This window comes from Arvicola amphibius, chromosome 8, assembly GCF_903992535.2.
Source record: "Arvicola amphibius chromosome 8, mArvAmp1.2, whole genome shotgun sequence".
Lineage (NCBI taxonomy): Eukaryota > Metazoa > Chordata > Mammalia > Rodentia > Cricetidae > Arvicola > Arvicola amphibius.
In genome coordinates this window covers 80,999,919-81,025,011 of record NC_052054.1, presented here as the reverse complement: position 1 = coordinate 81,025,011, position 25,093 = coordinate 80,999,919, and the positions used below count along the sequence as shown (strand labels likewise).

The following is a 25,093-nucleotide window of genomic DNA, read 5'->3' as shown; positions in this document are numbered from 1 at the left end:
AAAAGGGCATAATGCTTGAAAAGATTGTTAACACTGCCAACTTTATTTCTACAGAAGAAATAGTCTTGTGTTATAAGTGGAGGATTCTTTCTCATTACTGGCTGCCCAGATCTGAAAGAATCACACAGAACTATATTAATTAAAACACCTCTTGGCCGATTAGCTCAGAATTCTTTTGTTGTTGTTGTTGTTATTTTGTTTTTTGAGACATGGTTTTTCAAGGGCTTTGGAGCCTGTCCTGGAATTAGCTCTTATAGACAAGGCTGGCCTCAAACTCACAGATATCTACCTGCCTCTGCCTCCCAAGTGCAGGGATTCAAGGTGTATTCCACCACTGCCCTGCTAGCTCAGGATTCTTATTAACTAAGGCTGACATTTTAATTAACCCGTTCCTATTATTTTGTATTTTACCACAAGACTTGTGATTTTCCGGTAAGGTTCCAGGGCATCTGTCTCCTTCAGCAGATACATGGAGTCTGACTCCCCTTTCTTTTCTCCTCTGTCTTTGCTTGGAATTCCTGCCTTGCTCTATTCTGCCCTGCCATAGACACAAAGCAGCTTCTTTACTAAACAACAGTAACAAAATACATTCACAGCATACAGAGTGGAATCCCAAATCACTGTGTAGCTGATTATAAGAGTTTTGGCTAAAGATCTCACCAAATACTTTATAATAAGAAGTCCTCAGTATCTTCTTCAGGTACTGAATGTTTATTGTAATATACAAAGATTTTAACAGATTGTTGCATACAAAACGTTTTACTCCTACATAAAGTACAAAATTTTATCACATGGAATACATTTATAGGGTGTATATGCAGTATGATTTTTCTCATGATTTAGGTTATTCACACAGATAACATTCATAGAGTTTATCTGCAGTGTGTGATCTTTCATGCATTTGAAGAGTACTGAGAGGTGAAAAGGCTTCACCACACTCACAATGTTCATAGGGTTTCTCTCCAGCATGTGTTAGTTCATGTCTTTGAAGATGAAGGTGATAATCAAAGCCTTTACCACACTAATTACAGTCATAATGTTTCTCTCCAGAATGGGTTTTTTATGTTTTCAGAGATTACTCTGACATACAAAGTCTTTACCATACTGATTACACTAAAAGGGTCTCTCTCCAGTATGGGATTTTTTATGTTTTTGGAGTTGAATGTGGTGTGCAAAGGCTCTACCAAACTGACTACATTCATAGGGTTTCTCTCTAGTATGGCTCCTTTTATGTATTTGTAGATTCCCGTGGCATGCAAAAGCTTTACCACATTGATTACATTGATAGGGTCTCTCTCCAGTATGGGATTTTTTTTAAAATTTATTTATTATGTATATAGTGTTCTAGGCACCAGATCTCATTATAGATGGGTATGAGCCATCATGTGGTTGCTGGGAATTGAACTCAGGACCTCCGGAATAGCAGTCAGTTCTCTTAACCTCTGAGCCATCTCTCCAGCCCCAGTATGGGATTTTTTATGTTTTTGGAGATGACTGTGATGTGCAAAGGCTTTACCACACTGATTACATTCATAGGGTCTCTCTCCAGTATGGGATTTTTTATGTTTTTGGAGATGACTGTGACGTGCAAAGGCTTTACCACACTGATTACATTCATAGGGTTTCTCTCCAGTATGGCTCCTTTTATGTATTTGTAGACTCCCGGGGCATGCAAAAGCTTTACCACATTGATTACATTTATAGGGTTTCTCTCCAGTATGGCTTCTTTTATGTCTTTGCAGGCTGCTGTGAAAAGCAAAGGCTTTACCACACTGATTACATTCATAGGGTTTCTCTCCAGTATGGGTTCTTTTATGACTTTTTAGATAACTGTGGTATGCAAAGGCTTTACCACACTGACTACATTCATAGGGTTTCTCTCCAGTATGGCTCCTTTTATGTATTTGTAGAGTCCCGTGGCATGCAAAAGCTTTACCACATTGATTACATTTATAGGGTCTCTCTCCAGTATGGGATCTTTTATGTCTTTGGAGATGACTGTGACATGCAAAGGCTTTACCACACTGATTACATTCATAGGGTTTCTCTCCAGTATGGCTCCTTTTATGTATTTGTAGATTCCCGTGGCATGCAAAAGCTTTACCACATTGATTATATTTATAGGGTCTCTCTCCAGTATGGGATTCTTTATGTTTTTGGAGATAACTGTGACGTGCAAAGGCTTTACCACACTGATTACATTCATAGGGTTTCTCTCCAGTATGGGTTCTTTCATGACATTGTAGATTACTGTGGCGTGCAAAGGCTTTACCACACTGACTACATTCATAGGGTTTCTCTCCAGTATGGCTCCTTTTATGTATTTGTAGATTCCCGTGGCATGCAAAAGCTTTACCACATTGATTACATTTATAGGGTCTCTCTCCAGTATGGGATCTTTTATGTCTTTGGAGATGACTGTGACATGCAAAGGCTTTACCACATTGATTACACTCATAGGGTTTCTCTCCAGTATGGGTTCTTTCATGAACTTGTAGATGACTGTGTTGTACAAAGGCTTTACCACAGTGATTACATTCATAGGGTTTCTCTCCAGTATGGCTTCTTTTATGTCTTTGAAGACTGCTGTGACAAGCAAAGGCTTTAACACACTGATTACATTTATAGGGCCGCTCTCCAGTATGTGTTCTTTCATGAATTTTTAGATGACTATGATGAGCAATGGCTTTAACACAGTGATTACATTCATAGGGTTTCTCTCCAGTATGGGTTCTTTCATGAACTTGTAGATGACTGTGTTGTGCAAAGGCTTTACCACACTGATTACATTCATAGGGTTTCTCTCCAGTATGGTTCCTTTTATGTCTTTGTAGATTACTGTGGCATGCAAAGGCTTTACCAAAGTGATTACATTCATAGAATTTCTCACCACACTCATTTTCTTCATAGGATTTCAATCTAGTATGTGTTTTTTCAGGCCTCTGAAGATGACTGTCACATGCAAAGGCTTTAACACATTGACTATATGCAGAAGTTTTCTCTCTACTCTGACTTGTTTCTTGCCTACAATGATAATGGAACATATGAACGCATTACTACATTTAATACATCGTTGAATTTTTTATCTGTATAAATTAATTTTACAATATAGTCCTATTTTAATTATATATTAAGGTTTTATCACCATGCTTACAATCTTGTTTTTCCCCTTCATTAAGGCTTGCTTTTCATCTTTGAAGATAACTGATAATAGCCTTTATTACATGATTCCCAGTTATAGAATCTTTTTTGTGTATGAGAAATATCATGTATTTGAAGAGAACTGAAAAAGCTCAGACCTTTACCACTTTTATTGCATTCATAAAGTTTCCTATTCTGTGAGTGATTGTATGTTTGCTACTGAACTAGGACAAACAGAAGTATTTACACTGTCCTAGTACTCATGGTGTTTTTCTGAAATGGGAGCTTACTGATATATTAACAATGAGAGAAGAAAATCAATTACTTTTATACTTGTACATTAAATTTAACAAGTATACTCAGCAAGGGGACTGCTACATGTCTTCTATCTGTTCTGAGAGAGAGGTATGTTGTATCTTTTCACATCCCTATGCTCATGTGGCTTGTATCCAGAGTAACATATGATATACCTAATGAAGGAAGAATAACAAATATAAGGTTTCCACATTGAGTTCAAACATTTTGACCTTCTGTCATCATAGACTTGTGGTATCTGGATTAAGGCCTCTCCACAACAGCTGCCCCTTGATTTGTGATTCTAACTGCTCCCTCGTTAAACTTAACAAGTATATGGGTTAAACTACTTTCTATGGACTAGTAGTGTAGTAGAGAATTTTAGAGATATACTCATCACCTTTTCAACATGTATATCTTTTATAATATGAATAATATGAAATAAATAAATTGGAAATTTTACAGCGTAGCTCTCAATGTATTATGATTCAAATGGTAATATAGGATAAGACATTGTTTCCTTGACTTCTTTCTCAAAAAAGAATGATTTACAAGTTCAGTTCACCTATCTGAAATTAAGGTATATGATTTTGTGAGATGAATTTAATAAACATCAATGCACTTTATTATTTACACTGTTGCTTTTCTTTAAAACATATAAGATACATTACAATTTCTTTAGAGGTACATTTGTATCAGGTTATACATGAAAATTACCTTTCATGTCTTCTAGAACTTTGACAATGTTCTTCAATATTATGGTCTTCCCAGCTGTATCCTAAAAATATAGTGCCAGAAAAATGTATGTCATATATTTTAAATTGTAAATAATTTAGTTATCATTTGAAGCAAACCTTACAACCATGCCTGATTTATGTACCCCACTCATCTTTCTCAATCATATTACAAAAACCATCATTAACCAATGAACAGTTGTCCCCGTATGTGAAACATGAAAGATAATTCAGTCTTACCTATACTAGTAAGGTTCCTGTAGGTCTCCACCATCACATCTTTGTAGAGACTCTTCTGGGAAGGATCCAGCAAAGCCCATTCTTCCAAAGTGAAGTTGACATGCACGTCATCATAGGTCACTGCATTCTAAAATATCCCATACATGTGTACAACAGAGTTTGACAACACTGTAAATATATACTTCTTTGACAGTATAGTCATATAATTCTGGTGCTCTCCATACTTATTCCATGACATAGACATCATAATTTAATAACTAAGTCACTTTAGAAGCACACTGAATAGGAGGTTCACCTCTGTCATTTCTTAACTCTTTAAATAGGATATCACCTTCAAGAGTAATGCCTATTCACCAAAAATGAAAGATATGTAAACAGATCAACAGTAAAAGTACAGATAATAGAAATTGTATGAATGATTAATTCCTAACAACAAAAAAGAAAAGTAAGATGAAAAAGGCTAGATGCATTGAATCACGCCTCTAATCCTTGCAATCAGAACGCAGAGGCATGTATATATCTATTTGCCTCTGCGTAGAATACAAGTCTAGTCCATGCAATCACTTTTAGGAAATCCGGAAATACATATTAAATACCTGTTTCACATAAAAAATTAATCAAACAAACATAAAAGATAGAAATAACTCAGAGATTTTGGCTGAAGTTTGAACAAAGAGTTATGTATTAACTTCAACTCTTTATTCATCTACCAGAAACATGAAGAACCCCAATTTAAACTGCACCATAAATAAGATTTTACTAAAAGGCACTGTGTGCTTTAAAAGTTACAAATGGACAAATGAATACAATAGCAATTAACACGCTGATTACAAATAACACAGAGCAGAAAAGATATTTCAACAGTAGAAAGTCCTCCTGGTCTTGCATGTAGGTGGGCTCATGGGGGATCATAACGATCCATTATTCCAAGTTCAGGGTTTCCAGTACCATCTTTTGATCAATATAAGAACCAGGTACTCACATGGTGCATATCCATGCATACAACTAAAACACTCTTTGTAAAATAAAAATTCAAGACAAACAAAGACAGGCAGGAAGAAGGTTATGCACCTGCAATCCAATGACTACGAAGGCACAGGCAGTATTAATGTCATGAATACATGCCATCCTGGGAAACAATGATACACTCTGTAAAATATTAAAATTCAAGATATGGGTAAGCTCAGTACAACAGCATATGCTTGACAGGAACAAAACCATCATACAACAATATAAAAACAAAAAGGCCAGGAAGGCTGGCCCACCTTTAATCCCAGTACTTGGAAGTCAGAGTCAGATCTCTGAGTTTGAACCCAGCATGGTATACACAGCTAATTTCACGATAGCTAGGGCTACACAGACAAACCTTGTCTTCAAAAATAAACAACAAAAATGAAAAGAGTACACTAACAAACCACCTTAGCAGCAAATAGCAGTTAATTCTACTGAATCTTGTGTGATTTGGTGATAGAGTTCATGATGGTGGGGAAGTTATGACACCAAAAGAAGAAAGTTGACTGATTAGTTTCAACCACAACACATAGACACAACGAACAGGAAATAGCTTGAGGCTATAGAAACTCATATTGCGGGATTCCCCTCTGTATGCTGTGATTATCGTTACTTATTAAAGGAACTACTTTAAGCCTATAGGAGAGCTATAGGATCTTAGAGATCTTAGAGAGCTCAGAAAGGAATTCTAGACACTAAAAAAATGAAGTTTAGCTGCATTTTTTTCCCCAGATGGGATTTGCTTACTGATTACATGCTGTGGCTCCTTTAAGAGAGCTTTTCCTGATTTAGAGGAAATCAAAATCCAAAATCAAAAAGCTGAACCATTTTGAAATGCCAGGATTCTGGGCCATGCTGCCAGCACAAACTCTGACTCTTTCTGGAGGACCAGCTATGGGGTCTGTGAGCAGATCGCTAATGGCAACTTAGATACCCTGTGTGCCTGAAAATGGGGCAATGTGCATGGCTCTCAGAGGCACCAAACATGCCTCTGCTATGTTGCACTGGGTGGAGCAAGCAGGCATGCCATATTTGCTCTACCAATGGCACAGCCTAAGTTCATAAGAAGTCCTTAGCATTTTAAGAAGCACTCCTGAACAGTAAAGAATTACAGATACACAATAGGACAGATTCTTACATAAAAGACCTCTAAATGAAACACAGTGTGTTTAAAAAATGTACATAGGCTTGGGAGAGAGAAGGAAAAAAATATATAGAGAGTTATAAAAAGAAGTAAATGGTTTATAAAAAGTGAAATGAAGTCTTTAAAGAGACAGAGTACAGACAGTCATAAATTAAAGGAGTAAATAGAATAAAATAAATATTAAAAAGTGATAGAATAAAAACAAATAAGCCACATAAAGATGGACTATATATAGAGTGTCTGGATCATGTATATTATTGTATTTTCTTTGAATTTTTTGACTATAAAGGAGCTACATAACTAACATATATGCTTCAAACGTATCATCACTTCAGAATTTGGTTCTAAGGATTTATTGCTTTGGAAAAGAGGTTGTTCTTTTATGTCCACAGAAGATGAGAACCTGTGGAATCCTTCAAGACTAATGTGGTTTGATGAATCAAGACTGCCCAAAAGGTCGCTGTGAACACCTCCAAAAAATCACTTTGCCAAATAAAAATCAGGAAGCAGTTTGGAGAGAACTTTGCCCATATTCCGAAATACTGCTCATAAATTTTTCTTTACATTTAAAGGGGGATATGCTATAGAAATTTGCATTGGTTTATTGATACAAATTTAAGGTCAATTTTATTATATGCATTTCTGCTCTTGATTAAGGTATTGTATTTGTGCAGCTCATTTTAAAATGTAATGTATAATTTAAAATATAGGTAAATAGAGAGTCATCTATAATAGTAATAGTCAAGTTTGTAGTCATGTTAGTTAGATTTTCTAGATGTACAGAGATGTATTTCAGATAGATAGGGATTCTTCAAATCTTTCAGAGACTTGCAGAATATGACATTTAAAATGTTTTAAGAGCTTAAGACTTATCATGACAATGAGACACTGGTGGTACCAATCTACTGCAAGAGGATGATGGGCATCGAAGCAGCTCCTTATGGAGTTTGTTAGACATCTGGGCAAGAAAGTACTCTTGCCTGGACTGCTTGATGAACTGGACGTGCAGGACCCACAGAGAAATGACTGCTGAACTTGCCTAAAGGTGAGATGATTCTTCTGGGTTCCTGATTCATGAAAGAGTCTGCCAGACATTCTGCAGGACACAGAAGAAATTGATGGACTTTTCCATTGCAAGGCAGAACAGGTTTTCAAATTTCCTGCTTCCTGGAAAGGTCTGCTGGATACTATGGGCCTCTGGGCTGAATATTGGATGCCCCAACAACGCAGAAGAACTTCGGGTGATTGTCTGGGCAACGAGATGTCTGTCATTTCTAGAGATTTGGAAGTTGCTTACAATATACTTCCTGTTTATTTAGGTAATATTATGTCCTTCTGGGGTTTTTGATGGAGTTGAAGAATTTATAGTTGTAGTTAGTTTTCCTTAGTTATGATAAAAGATAAAGTATTGTAACTGTAATTCTTGCATGATACCTGTTTTCTTATTTGTAATATTACTATGTTAAAATTAAAACCTTCCTTTTCATTTAAACAGAAAGTGGGAGGTAATATGCGATTCCCCTATGTATGCTGTGATTATCATTGTTTAATAAAGGAACTGCTTTGGGCCTACAGCAGAGCTGTAGGGCAGAACTTTGGTGGGGGGGAAACTAAACTGAATGCTGGGAGAAAGAAGGTGGAGTCAGTGAGAAGTTATGTATCCCGGCCAGACACAGATGCTGGGAACATTACCTGGTAAGCCACAGCCATGTAGCAATATGCAGGTTAATAGAAATGAGTTAAATTAAAATGTAATAGTCAACCAAGAAGAAGCTAGAGCTAATGGGCCAAGCAGTAATTTAATTAATACAGTTTCTGTGTGATTACTTTGGGATAAGCAGCTGGGAACAAACAAGCAGCTCTCTTTACTATATCATATCACATCCCCAGTGAGAAATTTCATACAGAAAGGCTTCTCCTACTAATGGTTTCACAAGCAATCAAATGAAAGTTACCAAGAAGAGGCACATATTAAAATACATCTTCCTATCTGGGAGGTTTTTCATTCAATAAATTACATTTTGACCTGGGTCACTATAGGCTCCTGGTATTTATCAGGAAAATTAATTTAGTCACTCATAGCCCACAATAGTCCCTACACTGTTCAAAAGTTCAAAGTCTCTTCTGATGCTCAAGACGATCACGTGACAGTGACTTGTCCCACAGTCATTCAGTCCCAAAGAAACACACAGAGGTCTACATTAATTATAAACTGGTTGGCCGATTAGCTCAGGGTCCTTATTAACTAATTCTTACATCTTACACTATCTTATCTGTGTTAACCTCATTGTTTGGTCCCTTTTATCAGTGAGGTGTTCTCATCGTGTTTCCTCTGCATCTGGGTGATGACTGCAGACTGAGCCTTTCCTATTACCAGAATTCTCCTGTTCTGATCACCCCACCTAGCCTTCCTGCCTGGTAACTGGCCAGTCAGCACTTTATACAATCAAGTGACAAATCTTTACAAGGTACAAGATCATTGTCCCACAGTAAATAACATCTTGTAAAAATCAGAAAACAACTACATCTTTCCAACATACAATGGTACAGAATACCATTTACACTCCAAAGTAGAGAAATGGAGACACAGTGAGGGAAGATTGAACCAAGGCAAGACTGAAGCGTAGCCGGACAAACATCAAACCTTGTAGCTCTGTCTCAGATGCACAGGGCTTCAGTTTCAAAGGACTTAGATGGCCCTGTCTCTGCATCTTCTCATACATCTCTCTCTTTGGTTACTTCTACTCCCTATATTCATCAAGCTCTCCATAGAAGATGTCTTATAGCTTAGGCATCTCAATATCTTGAGGTATCAAAATGCAACCTAGGTTATATCAAAATAAAAGTCAGCTGTTGTGGAATAGTATTGTTAAGATGTGTTATATTTGTTTATATTGTGAAACATTGTTTCAGTGATGCAAATATGTGATGCATTCTATTATATTGATGATGCAAATATTTGATGTATTCTTTTATATTGCATTTCTTTAATTCTGTAAAGATATGATACTGGACTGGTCTAAAATACCTATTTGTCAGTAGCTTGGTAGGAACGAATAAGAATGGCTGGAAGGCAGAGAGAAAAAATGGCAGTGTTGCTTTTCTCCACAAAACTGGCTTTTTATTTCTTTCTACACCACTCATTTTATTGCGCTGTAGACCTAAATAAATCATCAGTAATAAACACCCAAAAGAATTAATACTTTGTCTCAGAAATTATGCAATTACTTTTTAATTTGTCCTTACTCGATTTCTCAGGGAATGGAGAAAATTGGAATGACTTGGGAACAAAATATTATACAAATGACCCATAGATAAGTTTTTCATGAAGTCTATTTCCCACTAAAATCCTGTGAACTCAAGCTCCACTGTGTGCATTACTTTCAACACCCCCATATTCCTTGTCCTACAAGAATAGCTAATTACGCTCTGTGGACAGTTGTATATGGCTTTTACCATCTAAACTCCTAATATTTTCAACGTTCCTCCAAAAGACAACATTCCCACATTCTACCCAGCAACAAAATCACTTTGGGTGTACCAAATTTTGACCTAATCATGTTTGATTCTTGCTGTGATTAAATTCACTAAAAAAAAAAGCATATGAGGTAATAAACAGGCTTGTTTCACTGATATTTCCAGATCACAACCCACAACTGTGGAAGTTTAGGATTTAAACTCAAGTTAGGAAATGAAGGCAAGAGACACAAGAAAAAAATGTTTACTGGCTTTCTCTCTTGCTTAGTCCACTCTCACAGATTCAGCAAGCTTTCCTATCCTTCTCAGTCACTCTTGCTTAGTGTGTGATGACATCCACCATCAGGGAAAGAGAAGAGCCTTCCTATATTAATCATCAATCAACACAATTTTCCCCAAACACAGTAAATAGCCATTTTGATCGGGCCAAAGTCTCAAGTGATGTTCTCTCAGATGACTTTAATCTACATCATGTTGACAGCTGAAGCTAATTAACGTAGAGATGATAATATACAAGAAGATTCTTTTTAACACAAAATCAATATATTAACCATAACAAACATGAAGAATTGGAAAACACAGATAGGTCAAGAAATGGGAAAAGGGCCAGGCGGTGGTGGCGCACGCCTTTAATCCCAGCACTCGGGAGGCAGAGGCAGGCGGATCTCTGAGTTCATGGCCAGCCTGGTCTACAAGAGCTAGTTCCAGGACAGGCTCCAAAGCCACAGAGAAACCCTGTCTCGAAAAACCAAAAAAAAAAAAAAAAAAAAAAAAAAACATGGGCCTACAAATACATATCATGGTTCCTTAAACAAGAATGACAAGATACTAACCAAAATTAAATAACAAGATCACTGGCCGGTAGCCATCCTGTGCATTCTAGTTCCCTCCTTTGCTGATAATAGAAACTGGATTGGGTGAGGAGAGCTGTCCACCAAATTGGTAAATTTGCATAAAACTTCCTGACGTTTTAATTTTATGAAAAACAGTTTTGATTACTAAAAGGATCTCATTCTCTCATAAGAAGAAAATTGTATTGATTAAGATCACTTAGGCACCATTTGTTTCCTATGAGTGAAGATTGCCTGTAAGTCTGCACCAGAGTGAGGAAATAAAAACTTTTTCAAACCAAATGCAAGATAATAAATAAAAAACCAGTGTATAATTTGTATTATACACATAAAGCAAGTTGTTTTGCTCTAATTGTTTTATGAGGCACAGTACTTTTGAAAAGAAGCTTATCCCCACATTTTGTGTATGTTTATGTGTGAGAAAGAATGTCTTCCATGTGTATAAGAACAGAGGGTGTCATGTCAGATGCCCCGAATCTGGAGTAGCAGGTGGTTCTGAGCCTCCCAACTTGTAAATTGGGATATGAACAGGCCTAATAATTCCAAGTCAATGAAAAATTCTTAAAATGTAGACTGGCATGAGCTGAGCAACACTTTAGCTACATCACTTTGGTTATTTATGGGGAAAAAACTTTTACAAACTTATAGAGCTACAATGAAAATCAAGACGGCAGTTCCTCAGAAAATTGGGAATAGATCTACCCCAGGATGCTGTTGTACCAGTCTTGGGCATATACCATCTTTTAGTTACTTTTTTTTTTTACTCTTTGGCTCTTTTGGGAGCCCACCATACAGCTCCCAAATAAATCACATGGAAAATTATTTTTACCTATGAATGCCCAGTCTTAGCTTGGTTCTAGTCAGCTTTTCTTAATTTAAATTGTTCTATCTACCTTTTGCCTTTGGGCTTTTATCTTTATTCTATATACCTTTCTTTACTTCCTACTCTGTGGCTAACTGTGAAGTTGGTGGTTAGTCCCAGACATTCTTCTCTTTCTTTTCTTGGTCCTCAATCCTTCTCTCTTTTTCCCCTTTTATTTATTCTCTCTGTCTGGCATCCCAACCTATCCATCTCCTGCCTAGCTACTGTCCATTCAGATCTTTACTTAGATCAATCAGGTGTTTTAGGCATGCAGAGTAACACAGCTTCACAGAGTTGAAAAATGCAACATAAAAGAATGCAACACACTCTTGCATCATTAAATAAATATTCCACAGCATAAATAGATGTAATGTTTCACAACATTTCCCCTTTTGTCTAAATAAAAAAGGAAAGGTTATAACTTTTCACTTTCTCCACAGCTGCCATTTCCTTTTCATTAGCATTAAAAAAATAAAGTTAATAAACTACTGTGCAATCTATAGCTATGGGTATTAATTACCCCTTTCTGTTTATTAAGCATATCTTTTAGGGGGACAGATAAAACATTAACTAGTTAATCTTTATCAATAAAAATTGGGAGTCAGATATCAGGGGTAAAAACCTGAAAGATCTGAGAAACAGTGAAGAAGCCACCAGTGACTCTTCCTGTTCCATTCCTCTATCCAAAAAAGGCCAAGATCCTCTCTCAGCCCAACTTATTACTTGTCTCCTTTCTATCCACGGTCCTCCAAAGCTCTATGGTATCTTTTATCAGTAAATAGCTAGCTCTGTTCTCTGACTCCAAACATGCTTTTTCAAAATCAAAATATGATCAAAATATCACACAACATCCTGCAACCTCTCATATATCTCACTCTTGCTACTTCCACACTCCTATGCAGCTCTCCATGGCGGATGTCCCATAGCTTGGGTACCTCAACATCCTGTGGTCTGAAATGTGACCCAGTTTCATATCCACCACTTCATGTAATGAACTCTCACAATCTCTTCTTCACTGGGGCTCTGACTCTGCCAAACATAGATGGGCAAAATAGTGATGACCTGATCACAAAAGAAGAATCCATGATCTTTATAATTTGCATCTTTCATGTTTCCTGAATCAGTATGACATAGGTAATCCTGCCAAGATTTGATACACTCTACCAAGCTTGGACCAAATTTGCTGCAAATTCTATATGATGTTGGTCCTAGGATAAGCAATTACTTTGTGTACTTCTTCCAAGAATTAAGGGCTTAGCTAGATGCAGTCTTATACTTGGAGCATGTTGCTAGGATTCAAATGCATAGGCGAGGCTCATTCCTTTAATGGTGCTAAAATCTTTGATAATCTCTGTACCTTTTTTCACCACTAGACTGCCATCTGAAACTACCTAGTATTGTTTTTCTTAACAAAACAGACTTTTTGTGATGTAGGCTGTGAATATTTGTTGCTTTTATTGGTTGATGAATGAACCTGTTTTGGCCTATGACAAGGCAGAATATAGCTAGCTAGGAAATACAAACAGATAGAAACAGAGAGAAAGAAGCATTCAAGGAGACTCAGAGCTGCAGGAGGAAAAAGATGTGAAGTAACAAGTCATGAATCATGTAGAAAAGCAGATCTATACAAACTATGGGTTATGGGTTAATTTAAATGTAAGAGCTAGCCAGTAATAGTCTGAGTCATTGGCCAAATATTTATAAGTAATATAAGCCTCCGAATGGTGACTTGGGAGCTGGCAGATGGGAGAGAGTCTTGCAGCTACACTTGTTGTCTTTTTCTTCTTCATTTTTTTTTCACAGTAGACCTGAATGAGTCATCAGTAATCACCATCCAATAGAAGCAATATTTTATACAGGAAATCAGTTTATTCCTTTGTAATTCTACCCACACACTTTCTCAAGACATGGAGAGAATAAGAAAGATTAGGGCAAAAATGTCACACAAATGATCTCTAGATAAATTTTTCATGAAGTCTTCTAAGCACCTGTGCTTATGTGTCAAGCTAAGATCACCTGATACATAAGAGGCCACAAGGAATAAATCCAGACTTGGGCGGGAAAGGCTACAGCAAGACAATGCTGTGACTGTTTTATTGAGGACAATCAGACTTTTCATTTACCCAAAACAGAAGATAATGGCAATTTCTAGGATCACTACAGTTATAGCTTCCAGGAAGATGTGGGATTCCCGTCTGTAAGCTGTGAATATGTTTTATTCCCATTAATACAAAAATCTACTTTGGACTTATGGCAGCACATAATAGAGCAAGGTGGGAATTCTGAGCAAAGAGAGAGGTGAAGAGAAAGGAGAGTCAGGCAGACACCATGTAGCTGCCAAGGAGACAGATGCCAGACAGAACCTTACCAGTAGGCCACAGCCATATGGCAATACATAGATTTATAGAAATGAGTTAATTTAAGATTAAGTGTTACTTAATAAGAAGTCAAAGCTATTGGACAAACAGTATTGTAATCAAGAGACTCTGTAATGATTTCTGGGCATCCAGGAAACAAACAAACACCTTCCATCAACCAAATGGTGCCAAAATGAGGCAACTACATCAACATAAAACCTGAGAGTTAAAAAAATCTAGACACAAAGAACAGAGTTAAGCAAGGCTTCCTGGTAGCTACATATTTTTCCTGCTATGGTTCTGCAGCCCCTTAGACCTCCTTGTGTTTTCAGGTAAAACCAGCCCCACTGATGCCCAATCCCAAAACAATATAGAATAATTTCTGCTTCCTATCAAATAGATTATAGCACAAGGTATAGATTCTGCTCTATCTACCTACCCAACACCATACACACCTAAGAAATCTCTGCAGCTCAGAGACTCCCTTTGTCCCCTGGAACTAAATATCAATGAATCACGCCATTGCAGCTGTGGGTAGCAGAAAGTTAAAAGCATTTTAATCACATATGGCCAAAAGACCATCAACATCACCATTGTTCTACCAGCTTTTAAATTATTTCAAATATTTATAAGACAAACTGCAAAGTAGACAGCAATATTCAGACCTTCTGGAAACCAGAGTATCAGTTTTCAAATCTGTCTTCCCACTGCACACCAAAAGCATGTCCCTGTGTGTACACTGGTTATTGTAAGCACTATAGCCTACCATGCCAGTGCTACAGAGTCTTCCTCTCCCTAGGAAATTCATACACAGGGAGGCAGGGACAAAGAGCACTGCCCAGGTCATTACACAGAGCAACAGAACCACAGCCAGGCTCATGATCCATCCACACCCCCAGCAGAAATGACAGCTCTACAGACCTGTCTTGAACACCCTACACCCACAATGGCATAGCTTGTGTGTGGTCTTCCTTACAACTTATCACAACAAAAGTAGGGAAGAATCCTGGAGAGAACCTGCAAGCTACCTGCCACTATTCTTCCTGATTGCTAAGACTTTCCAGAGTCCCTCATTGGCTAAGACCTCCCTGTTGGGCCTCAGAATATGATCAGCTCCCCTAATGGGTGATCAGAGATGAAATGACTCAGACAGCACAGCACTTTCTGTTCTGCCTTTCCAGCCCAGTAGGCAGGGCCCTAGTCCACAAAGTTTGTATTTTATTAGACATTCATCCACTTTCCTAGAGCATACCCTGATCAACATCCAAATCACATTCCATTACACACTCAATGTGCAGTGCAGCCAACCCATCGCCTCTCATCTGGGAAATCCTGCAGCCAAACACAGGTCACATTCACAACTGTTGTTAGAGAAAAATGGGCCATGAATTAGAAGTAATGAGAAGCCATGGTAAGGCTTGGAGACAGGAAAGAGAATGTGGAGATGATATAATCTCAATAAATTATTTTGAAAAGTTGAAACAGGATTCATGGCCATGTGCTTCAGAAACTAGGGATTTCTATTAGAGCCCCTACATTCACCATGGCATGGCTTTGTGGTCCTCCTTACAGCTCCCTTCAGCAGAACAAGAGAATCCTGGAAAGAACCTGTGAGCTACCTCCTACTGATGCTCCTGATTGCCAAGCAGAGTCCTTCATTAGCTAGAACCACCCAGCTGGGCTTCAAGACACTGGCAGTTACGATACTGGGTGAACAGAAATCAAATGTCTCTGAGAGCAAAAACCCTCCAGGTTTGTTCTTCCACACTAGGGAAGACAAGACCCTAATCTAGGAAATTTGTACTTTAGTCAAAACCTCCATTCTCCTAGAGTACTTTCTGTTCCTCCTCCAAGGGACAGGGTCCTATATGCACACATTCCATTACACACTCAATGTCCAGTTCAGCCAACCCTTTACTTCATAGCAGGGAGGTCCTGCAAACAAACACAGGACACATTCAAACAGTAACTGTTACACAAACAGAGGCCATGGATTAGAACATAATAAAGGGTCCATGGGAACAATTGGAAGCAAGAGAGAGAGAGTGAAAATAATGTAATCATAATATCAAAACATATGGTTAAAAAGTTGAAACAAGCTTCACGGTCATGTGCTCCATAGACTGGGGATCTGGATTAGATCACACCAAGAACAACTCACATCATTTCTCTCGGGGTATACAGTCATGTTAGACAGGACCACACCATTTTATCCAGTTCTTCTAGTTTGCTTGAACTCCTGTAACTACAGTAATTTGGCTTAATAATAAGTTCAATTTTTATACCGATTCTTGAAGGCATGGTCTGTGGTGTGTCACTGCTCATTGCTAATGTCAACTACTGTCACAGCAGAAAAGTTTTCACCCTCTTTCTTGCCCATCCCTTTTTCTTTTGTGACTATGCTTGCTTTACAGTTGGTCAGGGAACTAAATTCTTACACCGGTCCTACTTCACTTATAAATTCACAATAAAATATGGAGAAGTTGGAGGATACTCTTTCACTAATCTATTTCTCCTTCCCACAGACCAGTCAAGGTCCAGCTTGGAAGGAGTTGCAAGACTATCTTTCCAGCACTGGGTAGCAGAGGCAGGAGTAGGTGTTCAAAGCAATTCTCAATTACATAGTTGGAGGGAAGCCTGAGCTACAGGAGACATTGATAAAAACCAGCTGTTCTCAATCCTCCTAATGTTGTGATCCTTTAAAACAGTTCCTCCTAATGTGTTGAACCACCAACTATAAAATTATTTTCACTGCTACTTCATAACTATATTTTTGCTATTGTCATGAATTATAATATAAAATATCTGTGCTTTCTGATGGTCTTAGGCCAGTCCTGTGATAGAGTCATTTGATCCCCCAAAGGGAGCTGTGACCACCAAGGTTAAGAAACCCTGCTCTAAACTGACATAAATAAATAAATAAATAAATAAATAAACAAACAAACAGCACTTAAGAAAAACAAAGCGAATGAAATTCTTAAACTAGGAAACATTGAAAAATATAGCAGTAATGCATTTAAAGAAAATGAATGTTACAAATAATACCAATAATAGATGCTTTAAAATGATAAAAAAAAAAAAAAAGCAATGGAACACTTATCTATACTAAATGTGAAATGGAGTAGACCCTTCCCTGATAGAGAGAATGCCATTAATAAGAGACTGTATGACTTTGTTCCATGTAAAATGTTCGCTACTGGGTGACATAATGTGCCGGTGTTACAGTCAGTGCCTGTTTCTCAAACCTTTCAGCTGACTTAACTATGTCAACTAAGATTGTACATCTCTGCGTAGGAGAGTTCTCTAATTGGAAACTGAATACTTAATAGTTCAAGCTATCCTCCCTAAATTGTACACCTAACAATTCTGTCTGTCTCCATTCACTTGGAAGGAATTAATACCTGCAGGGAAATTACAAAATCACTCACTATGCCCCATCAGTCCTTCTTTGTAATGGAGATCCCTGCAATTCACTGACTTCAACTTCATCTGTGACCTAGCTATTATCTAGTCTGTTTCCCCCTGCAGTGAACACAGAACAATGTTCTTCCTCTTCTGATCTGAAGGGAGAAGCCAAGCTCCACACACAAATCCTTTCCCTGTTCTGCAATGGACAGTTTCCTGTTTTGCAATGGACAGTTGTCCACTATGTGACTCAAACACAATTTTAGAACTGTGTGGTGCTGCAGTTGTGCAATCTAAGGTTTAGAGTCTTTGGTCAAGAAGAAAACAAGGACATTGCATTGTGGGGCTACAGACAGGGTTCAAGCACATTGCAGTCAAAATAGGAGACCTTGACTCAAAAAGACTGGAAATTAATTCTAGAATTAATATACCTTTATGGCACAACAGGACTTTATGTTGGTTGTGACCCTGTAATGGCCCCTTGAGCAGCATTTAGAAGCCAGTTTTTTGATGGGGGGGATGGGCATTTGTGCTGGTTGTAAATCAGGCTTGTCTCCTTTGTTATGGGAATGTAGCTGGTTAATCCTGGGGAACAAACTTGTATATTCTATCATACTAATTTAATCTCTAACAGACAACATTACAATACCATTGCCTTTGGGGTATTTGGGATGCAGTTCTCCCTTACCTAAATTCTACTTTGTGACTTAACGTTTCCCAAGAACTGGTAATTCCTTACACCATCAATTCTATTCCCATCAGTTCTCCTCTTCCACATCACAGTTAGCAGTGGAGTGCTACTCCATACAGGAAATCCTGTTTACAAGCTCCACAGAATTAACTCCAGATGAATCCTAAACCTAAATAGTAAATGTTCAAGGTGCAGAACTTCTGGAAGTTACTAGACAGACCAGGGCTATGTGACTTTGGCAAATCTGTGTTCCACTGCGACAATACAAGAACTAAGGGAGCCCATATTTCACAGTCAAGTCAACAGCAATGGTATTTCCAAGCACAGTCCCATTCCCAAATCTCTGAACAAGCGCATTAAGGATAGTGAAGTTACTCAGAGGCTGCCAGCCAGCTCGGGAATTTTAAAGAACATGCAGAATCATGCAGGATCATGCAGACCCTGCTGGGGCATGCAGGACCAGCAGGACCAGGCAGAAACAGGATGAACTCTGCATCTGGTCACCAGCTCCCACGCGGCCAGAGGAGGATGCAGCACACTGTCTCCCATGGCTCAACTAGCCTCTTCTCCCGGTCTGAGAATACCCCAAGCTCACCACATTGTCGTTTTCCAGCTTGTCCATGCTCCTTGCTCAGATTCCTGCACTCACAGCAGAGCACACAAAACCACTGATGCTGACTTCTCCTCAAAGTCAAGCTTGAAAATGGCTGCCACCGGAAGAATCCTGCACAACTTCTGACTGGCAGGTCACCAGGAGGGTCTGATTGGCTAGTGAGGCCTGATTGACATGAGAACCTCCCATAAAGTTATACTGTGCTTAAAGACACAGCTCAGCTGGGTGGTGACATTGGTGGTGCATGCCTTTCATTCCAGAACTTGGTGGGGGGGAGAAGTAGGTGAATCTCTGATTTCTAGACCAGCCTGTTATATGTGAGCTACTTATAGGAAATGCTCCGAAGCTACAGAGAAACCCTGTCTCGAAAGACAATGGATGGAGAGAGAGAGAGAGAGAGAGAGAGAGAGAGAGAGAGAGAGAGAGAGAGAGAGAGAGAGAGAGAGAGAGAGAGAGAGAGAGAGAGAGAAATCTATAAGAGCTAGTTCTGGGACAGACCCCAAAGGTGCAGAGAAACCCTGTCTCAAAAAACTAAAAATAACTAAAACAAATTAAAGATAGAAAAGAACAAAAGAAAAGAAAAGAAAAGAAGAAAAGAAAAGAATAGAAAGAAAGAAGAGAGAAAGAAAGAAAGAAAGAAATTTGCAAGAGCTAGTTCCAGAAAAGGTGCCAAAGCTACAGAGAAATCCTGCCTTGAAAAACAAAAAATTAATTAATTACCTAATTAAATAAAATTTTAAAAAATGAAAATTAAAGACACAGCTCAATGGTTCCTGACCCTGCCTTTCATCCCAAAGACCCTTTCTAAATCAGCAGAGATGTGTGCCTCTGGCTCCAATAGCCGACCCTGCTATCTTCCTGCTCCCCACAGGCACTTCCCATTCTTCTCCTTGACACAATGTGGCTATCCAGCTTATACAGGCCACAATATCCTATGTCCCTGTCCCACAGGTGGAAGGATGCTCAGAATATTAACAGCTACAGGGAGATTTAAAGATACAAAAGGAGATATTTGTTATTGTGAGACCCTCCCCTGTGGGGGCCAGCCATGAAAGCTAAGTCTGGGCAGGTCAGCCAAATGAAGTTCTGTACTTCCAACCATTATCACCTGGGACTCTGGCCATCAATAAATTTAAATGGAGTCTGGAGTCTCAATAGTTTACCCTGAGACAATACCTGGCAGGCTGAGATTACCCAACCCCTACCCAAGAGCAGACCATTCAAAGGAAATTCCTAGCATTCCAAGCACTGTAGATAGAAACACCTACAAGCACTTCGTGAGGACAACCCTAGACAAATGTCAGCCAATCAGGGGTCCTGAACCTCAGAGACCCCTCACAATAATCATCTGTCTCTTTAAGAGACGAGCCACGCCCACTCCCTCTCCCATACCCTGAGGCAGGTCTTCCTTCCTTCCTTCTCCCTCTAAGAGGCAGCTTCTGCCTCCTCCCACTTTTCCCCTTCCCCTGCTTCTGTCTCTCCCTTCTCTCTCATCTCTTCTCTCTCTCTCTGCTCTTCTCCCCCTTTCCCCTTCTCCTCCATAATCCACCTAAAAACTATTCAACCTCACTCTGTATGGTGTGCCTATCCATCTGTGTCTCACCTGCCACCACCATGTGGCTCACTGCCAGGGACCAGCCACCTTTGGAGACCTGCAGCATTGTCTTGGCGCTGTCCCTGCCTGGGACTGACTGCTTTTCAGGACCCGCTGCCCACTGCCAGTTGCTGCTGGGATTCTTGCCCCAGTTTTTAATAATCCATTACACTCACCCCCACCTTTACTACTATAAAATCCTATTCTAATTGAGCTCCGGACTCTCCAGTTATTCCATTATGTTGGGCATGGGGAGAGACTGAGTTTGCAAACTTAATTAAAATAAAGGCTCTTTGCTTTTACATATGGGACTCAGTCTCCTTTGTTGGCGTTTGTGGGGACCCATGGATTTGGGCATAACACACCCCTCATTCTCAAAAGGATGAGAAGGAATTTCCTAGCAAAATGTTTTAAAATTGGAAACTAGGTTCACGTTCCCAGAAAGATAGTGGCCTTTCCCCTCCCATTTGGGATATTCCAAAGCACAAGGACTCCTGGCCACCTGGCTGGTGGAGCCTGATAAAGATGGCCTGATTCAGGGGCAGGGTTGCCTTGCTTTGAAAACAAAGAACAAGCTGACAAAACAGGATGGGAGAGGGAGCAAAGATCTTGCACCCTGCCAAACCCCTGTGATGGCTTAAGGGCTAGCTTGTGCTCTGTACCTTTAAAAAAGCAAACCCAACAGAGGGACTCCAAACTCCTCTCTACCTCACTGTGAGGGAGTGTTGGAGACAGTACCGAACTAGTTCATATTACACTAATAATAAACCTTGCTTATTGCAGCCTGGGTTTGTCTGGTTTCTGGTGGTCTCTCTGGGGGTCGTAATCTGGGCACAACATGTATGTGACACCATACTGAGGGCAGATGAACTGAGGGTAATTTTTACCTGGTTGTCACAAGGACTTCAGATAACCAGGAAAGAAAAAAAAGAACTAGATCACAGATTAAAAACAGATAATAAGTCTCTCTCCCCCCAGAAAGCTGCATGATGGCTCCATTCCTTTGGAGTTTCATTCCTGAAATTCAGAACAAACTGTTGGCAAATGGATAATAATAAAGAGTGGTCTTCAGGGAAAGTTGAGTACTTAGAGACTAATGAGACTAGGAAAAAGGTGTTTATGAGCACTAATGCCATCACATCTTCCTCAATGGGCAGGTGAAAAAACTCACAACAGCATTATTCAAAGTAGTCTACATGAATAGAACTGGTAGAATGAATCTCTCCATGTATGTAAAAGTGGATTTATTAGAGTGTTTTACAAGTTGTGGTCCAGGTAATCAAAAAAATGACTGCCTAACAATAGAAATTTGAAGAGTCTAGTAGTTGCTAAGTTCATGAGGCTGGATATTTCAGCTGGTCTTCAGTATATACCAGAATTTCAAGGAAGCAGACTCTAATGCTGGTAAAGGAATGAACTTGGTAGCCAGAGCTAGGGCAAACAGGCAAAGACAGAGCTTCCTTCTTCAAAAATGAAGAGTCTAGGAATAAAATATAGACATTAAGGGTCCATTTTAGAAATAAAGAAATATAAAGTTGTAAGCCCAAACACATTTTAGAAAAAGAAAGAGAGAGAGAGAGAGAGAGAGAGAGAGAGAGAGAGAGAGAGGGAGGGAGAAAGAGAGAAAGAGAGAGAGAGAAAGCTGCCAGCTGCTGTAATCTTTAACAAACACTTTCTGCCTTAAGAGAAGACACTCTGGCAGCCACTGTGTATAGAGACAAACTTTTAACAATCATTTCCTGCCTCCCATCTTTCCAGCTAGGCCGGTCCTAGCAAAAAGGTTGGCTTCTAGCTATTGCCTCTACGGGACCCTCTGCTTGTATTCTTCTAAGGTTTAACTGTTCCTGTATGTAACTCTACTCTCTGCCTTACATTCTTTCAGGCACAGTGAAAAGTGGCTGTGCCAGCCGCTAACTTTAACAAACACTCTAAGTTAACATTCTAATTTTCTAGAAACAAAAGTTGTAAAACTAACAATGTAATGTGACTTCAAGCTTGACCTCAAGGTTGTAAAAGCTCTATGACACACACCTGGTGCTTGATTTTACTGTAGGAAGAGGCTCCAACCCAGCTCCCAGGGCCACAGTTTCAGAAGCTGATCTCTGGCTGTGGTCACAGCTATAGGTTACAAGCTTTCTGTGTCCATGGTGGTTTTATTCTTTCTCTAGATATTCTGTGGAAACAAAAGCAGACACTCTTTTCCAAAGCAACAAATCCTTAGACCCAAATTTGGAGGCCTTTAATATATATATGTTTGGCTTAGCAGCCCGTACAATGAAATGTTTCTCTGTACTCAGTTCCTTCACAGTCAAAAAAATCCAAAGAAAACACAATAACATACATAATTCAGACTCTCTGTGTATATGCCATCTTTACGTGATTTGTTTTTATTCTTTTACTTCTTAATGTTTATTTTATTATCTTTACTCCTTTAATCGATGACTGTCTGTTAAAGAGTTTGGATTTTTTTTATAAATCATTTACTTCATTTTACAGCTCCCTAAACTTTTTTTCTTCTCTCTCCCAAGCCTACATACCTTTTTTTGTTTTGTTTTGTTTTTTTTGTTTTTGTTTTTCGAGACAGGGTTTCCCTGTAGTTTCTAGAGCCTGTCCTGGAGCTAGCTCTTGTAGACCAGGCTGGCCTCGAACTCAGAGATCCGCCTGCCTCTGCCTCCTGAGTGCTGGGATTAAAGGCGTGCGCCACCACCGCCCGGGCTTTTTTTTTTTTTTTAATTTTTTTTTCTTCCTACATACCTTTTTAATAACACATTGTCTCTCATTTAGAGGTCTTTTTTTTTTTTTTTTTTTTGGTCTGACTCTGTCCTATTGTATATCTGAAATCCTTTTTTCAGGAGCTTCTTAAAATGTTAAGCAGCAATTAAGGTTGCTTTGTCTTTTGGCTCTGTTCAGTCCAACATGGCAGGGTGGGGGTCTTTTTAGTGCAGGCCATCCTCACAGTCCCAGGTATGCAGTAGATCTATGTCATGCCATTAAGCATATTGTAACATGCTGCTCACAAACCCCATTCAAGTTCTTGGCCTCCTGAAAGAGTCAGAGTTTGTGCTGGCAGCATGGCCCAGGAAGTTGCCTTTTTGAAACTGCACATTTTATTTATTTATTTTTTTCTGCTACCAATGAATCAGGAATACCTCTTTTAACGGAGCTGTGGCATGCTGCCAGCAAAATGCTGGCTACCAAGAAGCCATGTTTAACTCTGTTCTTGTGTGTCTAAAATTACTTTTTAAGCTTTCTCGGGTTTTATGTGGATATAGTTGACTTCTTTGGTATAAAACTGCTTTGGCCTATAACAATGGCAGAACTTAGCTAGGTGGGAAAAACTAAACTGAATGCTGAGAGAAAGAAGGTAAAGTCAGGGAGAAGCCATGTAGTCCTGCCTGAGACAGACACTGGAACTTTACCCAGTAAGCCACAGCCTCATGGTAATACAAAGATTAATGGAAATGGGTTAATTTACTATGTAAGAGCTTGCTAGGATTATGCTAGAGTCATTGGTCAAGCATTGTTTTAAATAATATAGTTTCTGTGTAATTATTTTGGGAGTCTAGGTGGCCAGGAAAACAACAAGCAGCCTTCCTATAACAGTTAACCACAGAGACCAGGAAGTGGTGACACACCTCTTTAATCCCATCACTTGGGAGGAAGAACAGGAAGAACAGGAGTTCAAGGCCACACTGGGCTACACAAGATAGAGTCAGTCTAAAAGAGAAACATAGCCAGGTGGTAGTTGCCCAAACCTTTGATCCCAGGACTGGGAAGATGGAGACAGGAATATAATGCAGATGGAGACAGGATCTTGGCTGCCCATTCAGTCTAATGATTTGTAGAGACAATATCTGCACCATTTAGTCTGTGATGGAGGAGAGTTATCTGTCTATGTTTCTTTCATTGGTTAATTAATAAAGAAAACTGCCTTGGCCCTTTAAGAGACAGAAAATTAGGTAGGTGGAGTAGACAGAACAGAATTGTGGGAACAAGGAAGTAGAGTTGGGGAGACGCTTCAGGCAGTCTCCATGGGGAGTCTCCATGCTGCTCCTCTCCGAGATGGACGCCTTTAAGATCTCTCCTGGTAAGCCACACCTCGTGGTGCTACCCAGATTACTAAATATGGGTTAAAGGAAGATGTGAGAATTAGCCAATAAGAGGCTGAAACTATGGGCCAGGCAGTGTTTTAAAAGAATACAGTTTCCGTGTAATTATTTCGGGTGTAAAGCTAGCCGGTGGCCGGGTGGCGGGACGCAGTCCCGCCGTTCCTTCTACAGTCTGAGATTTCATAGAGGTAAGAAGTCTCTGATAACTGGCTGCTTTGATTCTCTGCTCTTTCAGCTTTCACCCTGGCTATATGACTCTGGGTTTCATTGATTAAGACTAATAAGGAGGGGCTGGAAAGATGGCTCAGTGATTAAGAGCACTGACTGCTCTTCCAGATGGACCCGGGTTCAATTCCCAGCACCCACATGGCAGCTTACACCTGTCTGTAATTCCAGTTCCAGGGAATCTGACACCTTCGCACCAATGCACATAAAATAGTTTGTTTAAAATAAAAAAAAAAGACTAATAAGGATTCAACTTCATACTGTTGAAGGGAAATCTTCACAGCGGGCAGAAATTTGGGCATTACACATGGTCATACAGTTTGTTTTGAAGGAGAAATGGCCAAA

General features: G+C 39.2%; 1 protein-coding gene across 1 annotated transcript; it reads right to left on the bottom strand.

The window, feature by feature from the left end:
- Nucleotides 1–1,113: 1,113 nt before the first annotated feature.
- LOC119820420 (zinc finger protein 431-like) lies at nt 1,114–4,843 on the bottom strand. Its single transcript, XM_038338712.1, has 4 exons — nt 4,410–4,843; nt 4,153–4,213; nt 1,441–3,024; nt 1,114–1,291 (listed from the first exon to the last, which is right to left on the bottom strand). The coding sequence occupies exons 1-4, from the start codon at nt 4,441–4,443 to the stop codon at nt 1,114–1,116; spliced, it is 1,857 nt and encodes a 618-aa protein (XP_038194640.1). The 5' UTR covers nt 4,444–4,843.
- Between the last annotated feature and the right edge of the window lie 20,250 nt (nt 4,844–25,093).

Bases quoted from the DNA above. Each gene is read 5' to 3' on its own strand.
- LOC119820420 (XM_038338712.1), bottom strand. From the start codon at position 4,443: ATGGTGGAGACCTACAGGAACCTTACTAGTATAG. The intron at 4,214-4,409 runs GTAAGACTGAAT...CTATATTTTTAG, and splicing joins CAGGAACCTTACTAGTATAG to GATACAGCTGGGAAGACCAT. The intron at 3,025-4,152 runs GTAATTTTCATG...TTATCATTGTAG, and splicing joins AGTTCTAGAAGACATGAAAG to GCAAGAAACAAGTCAGAGTA.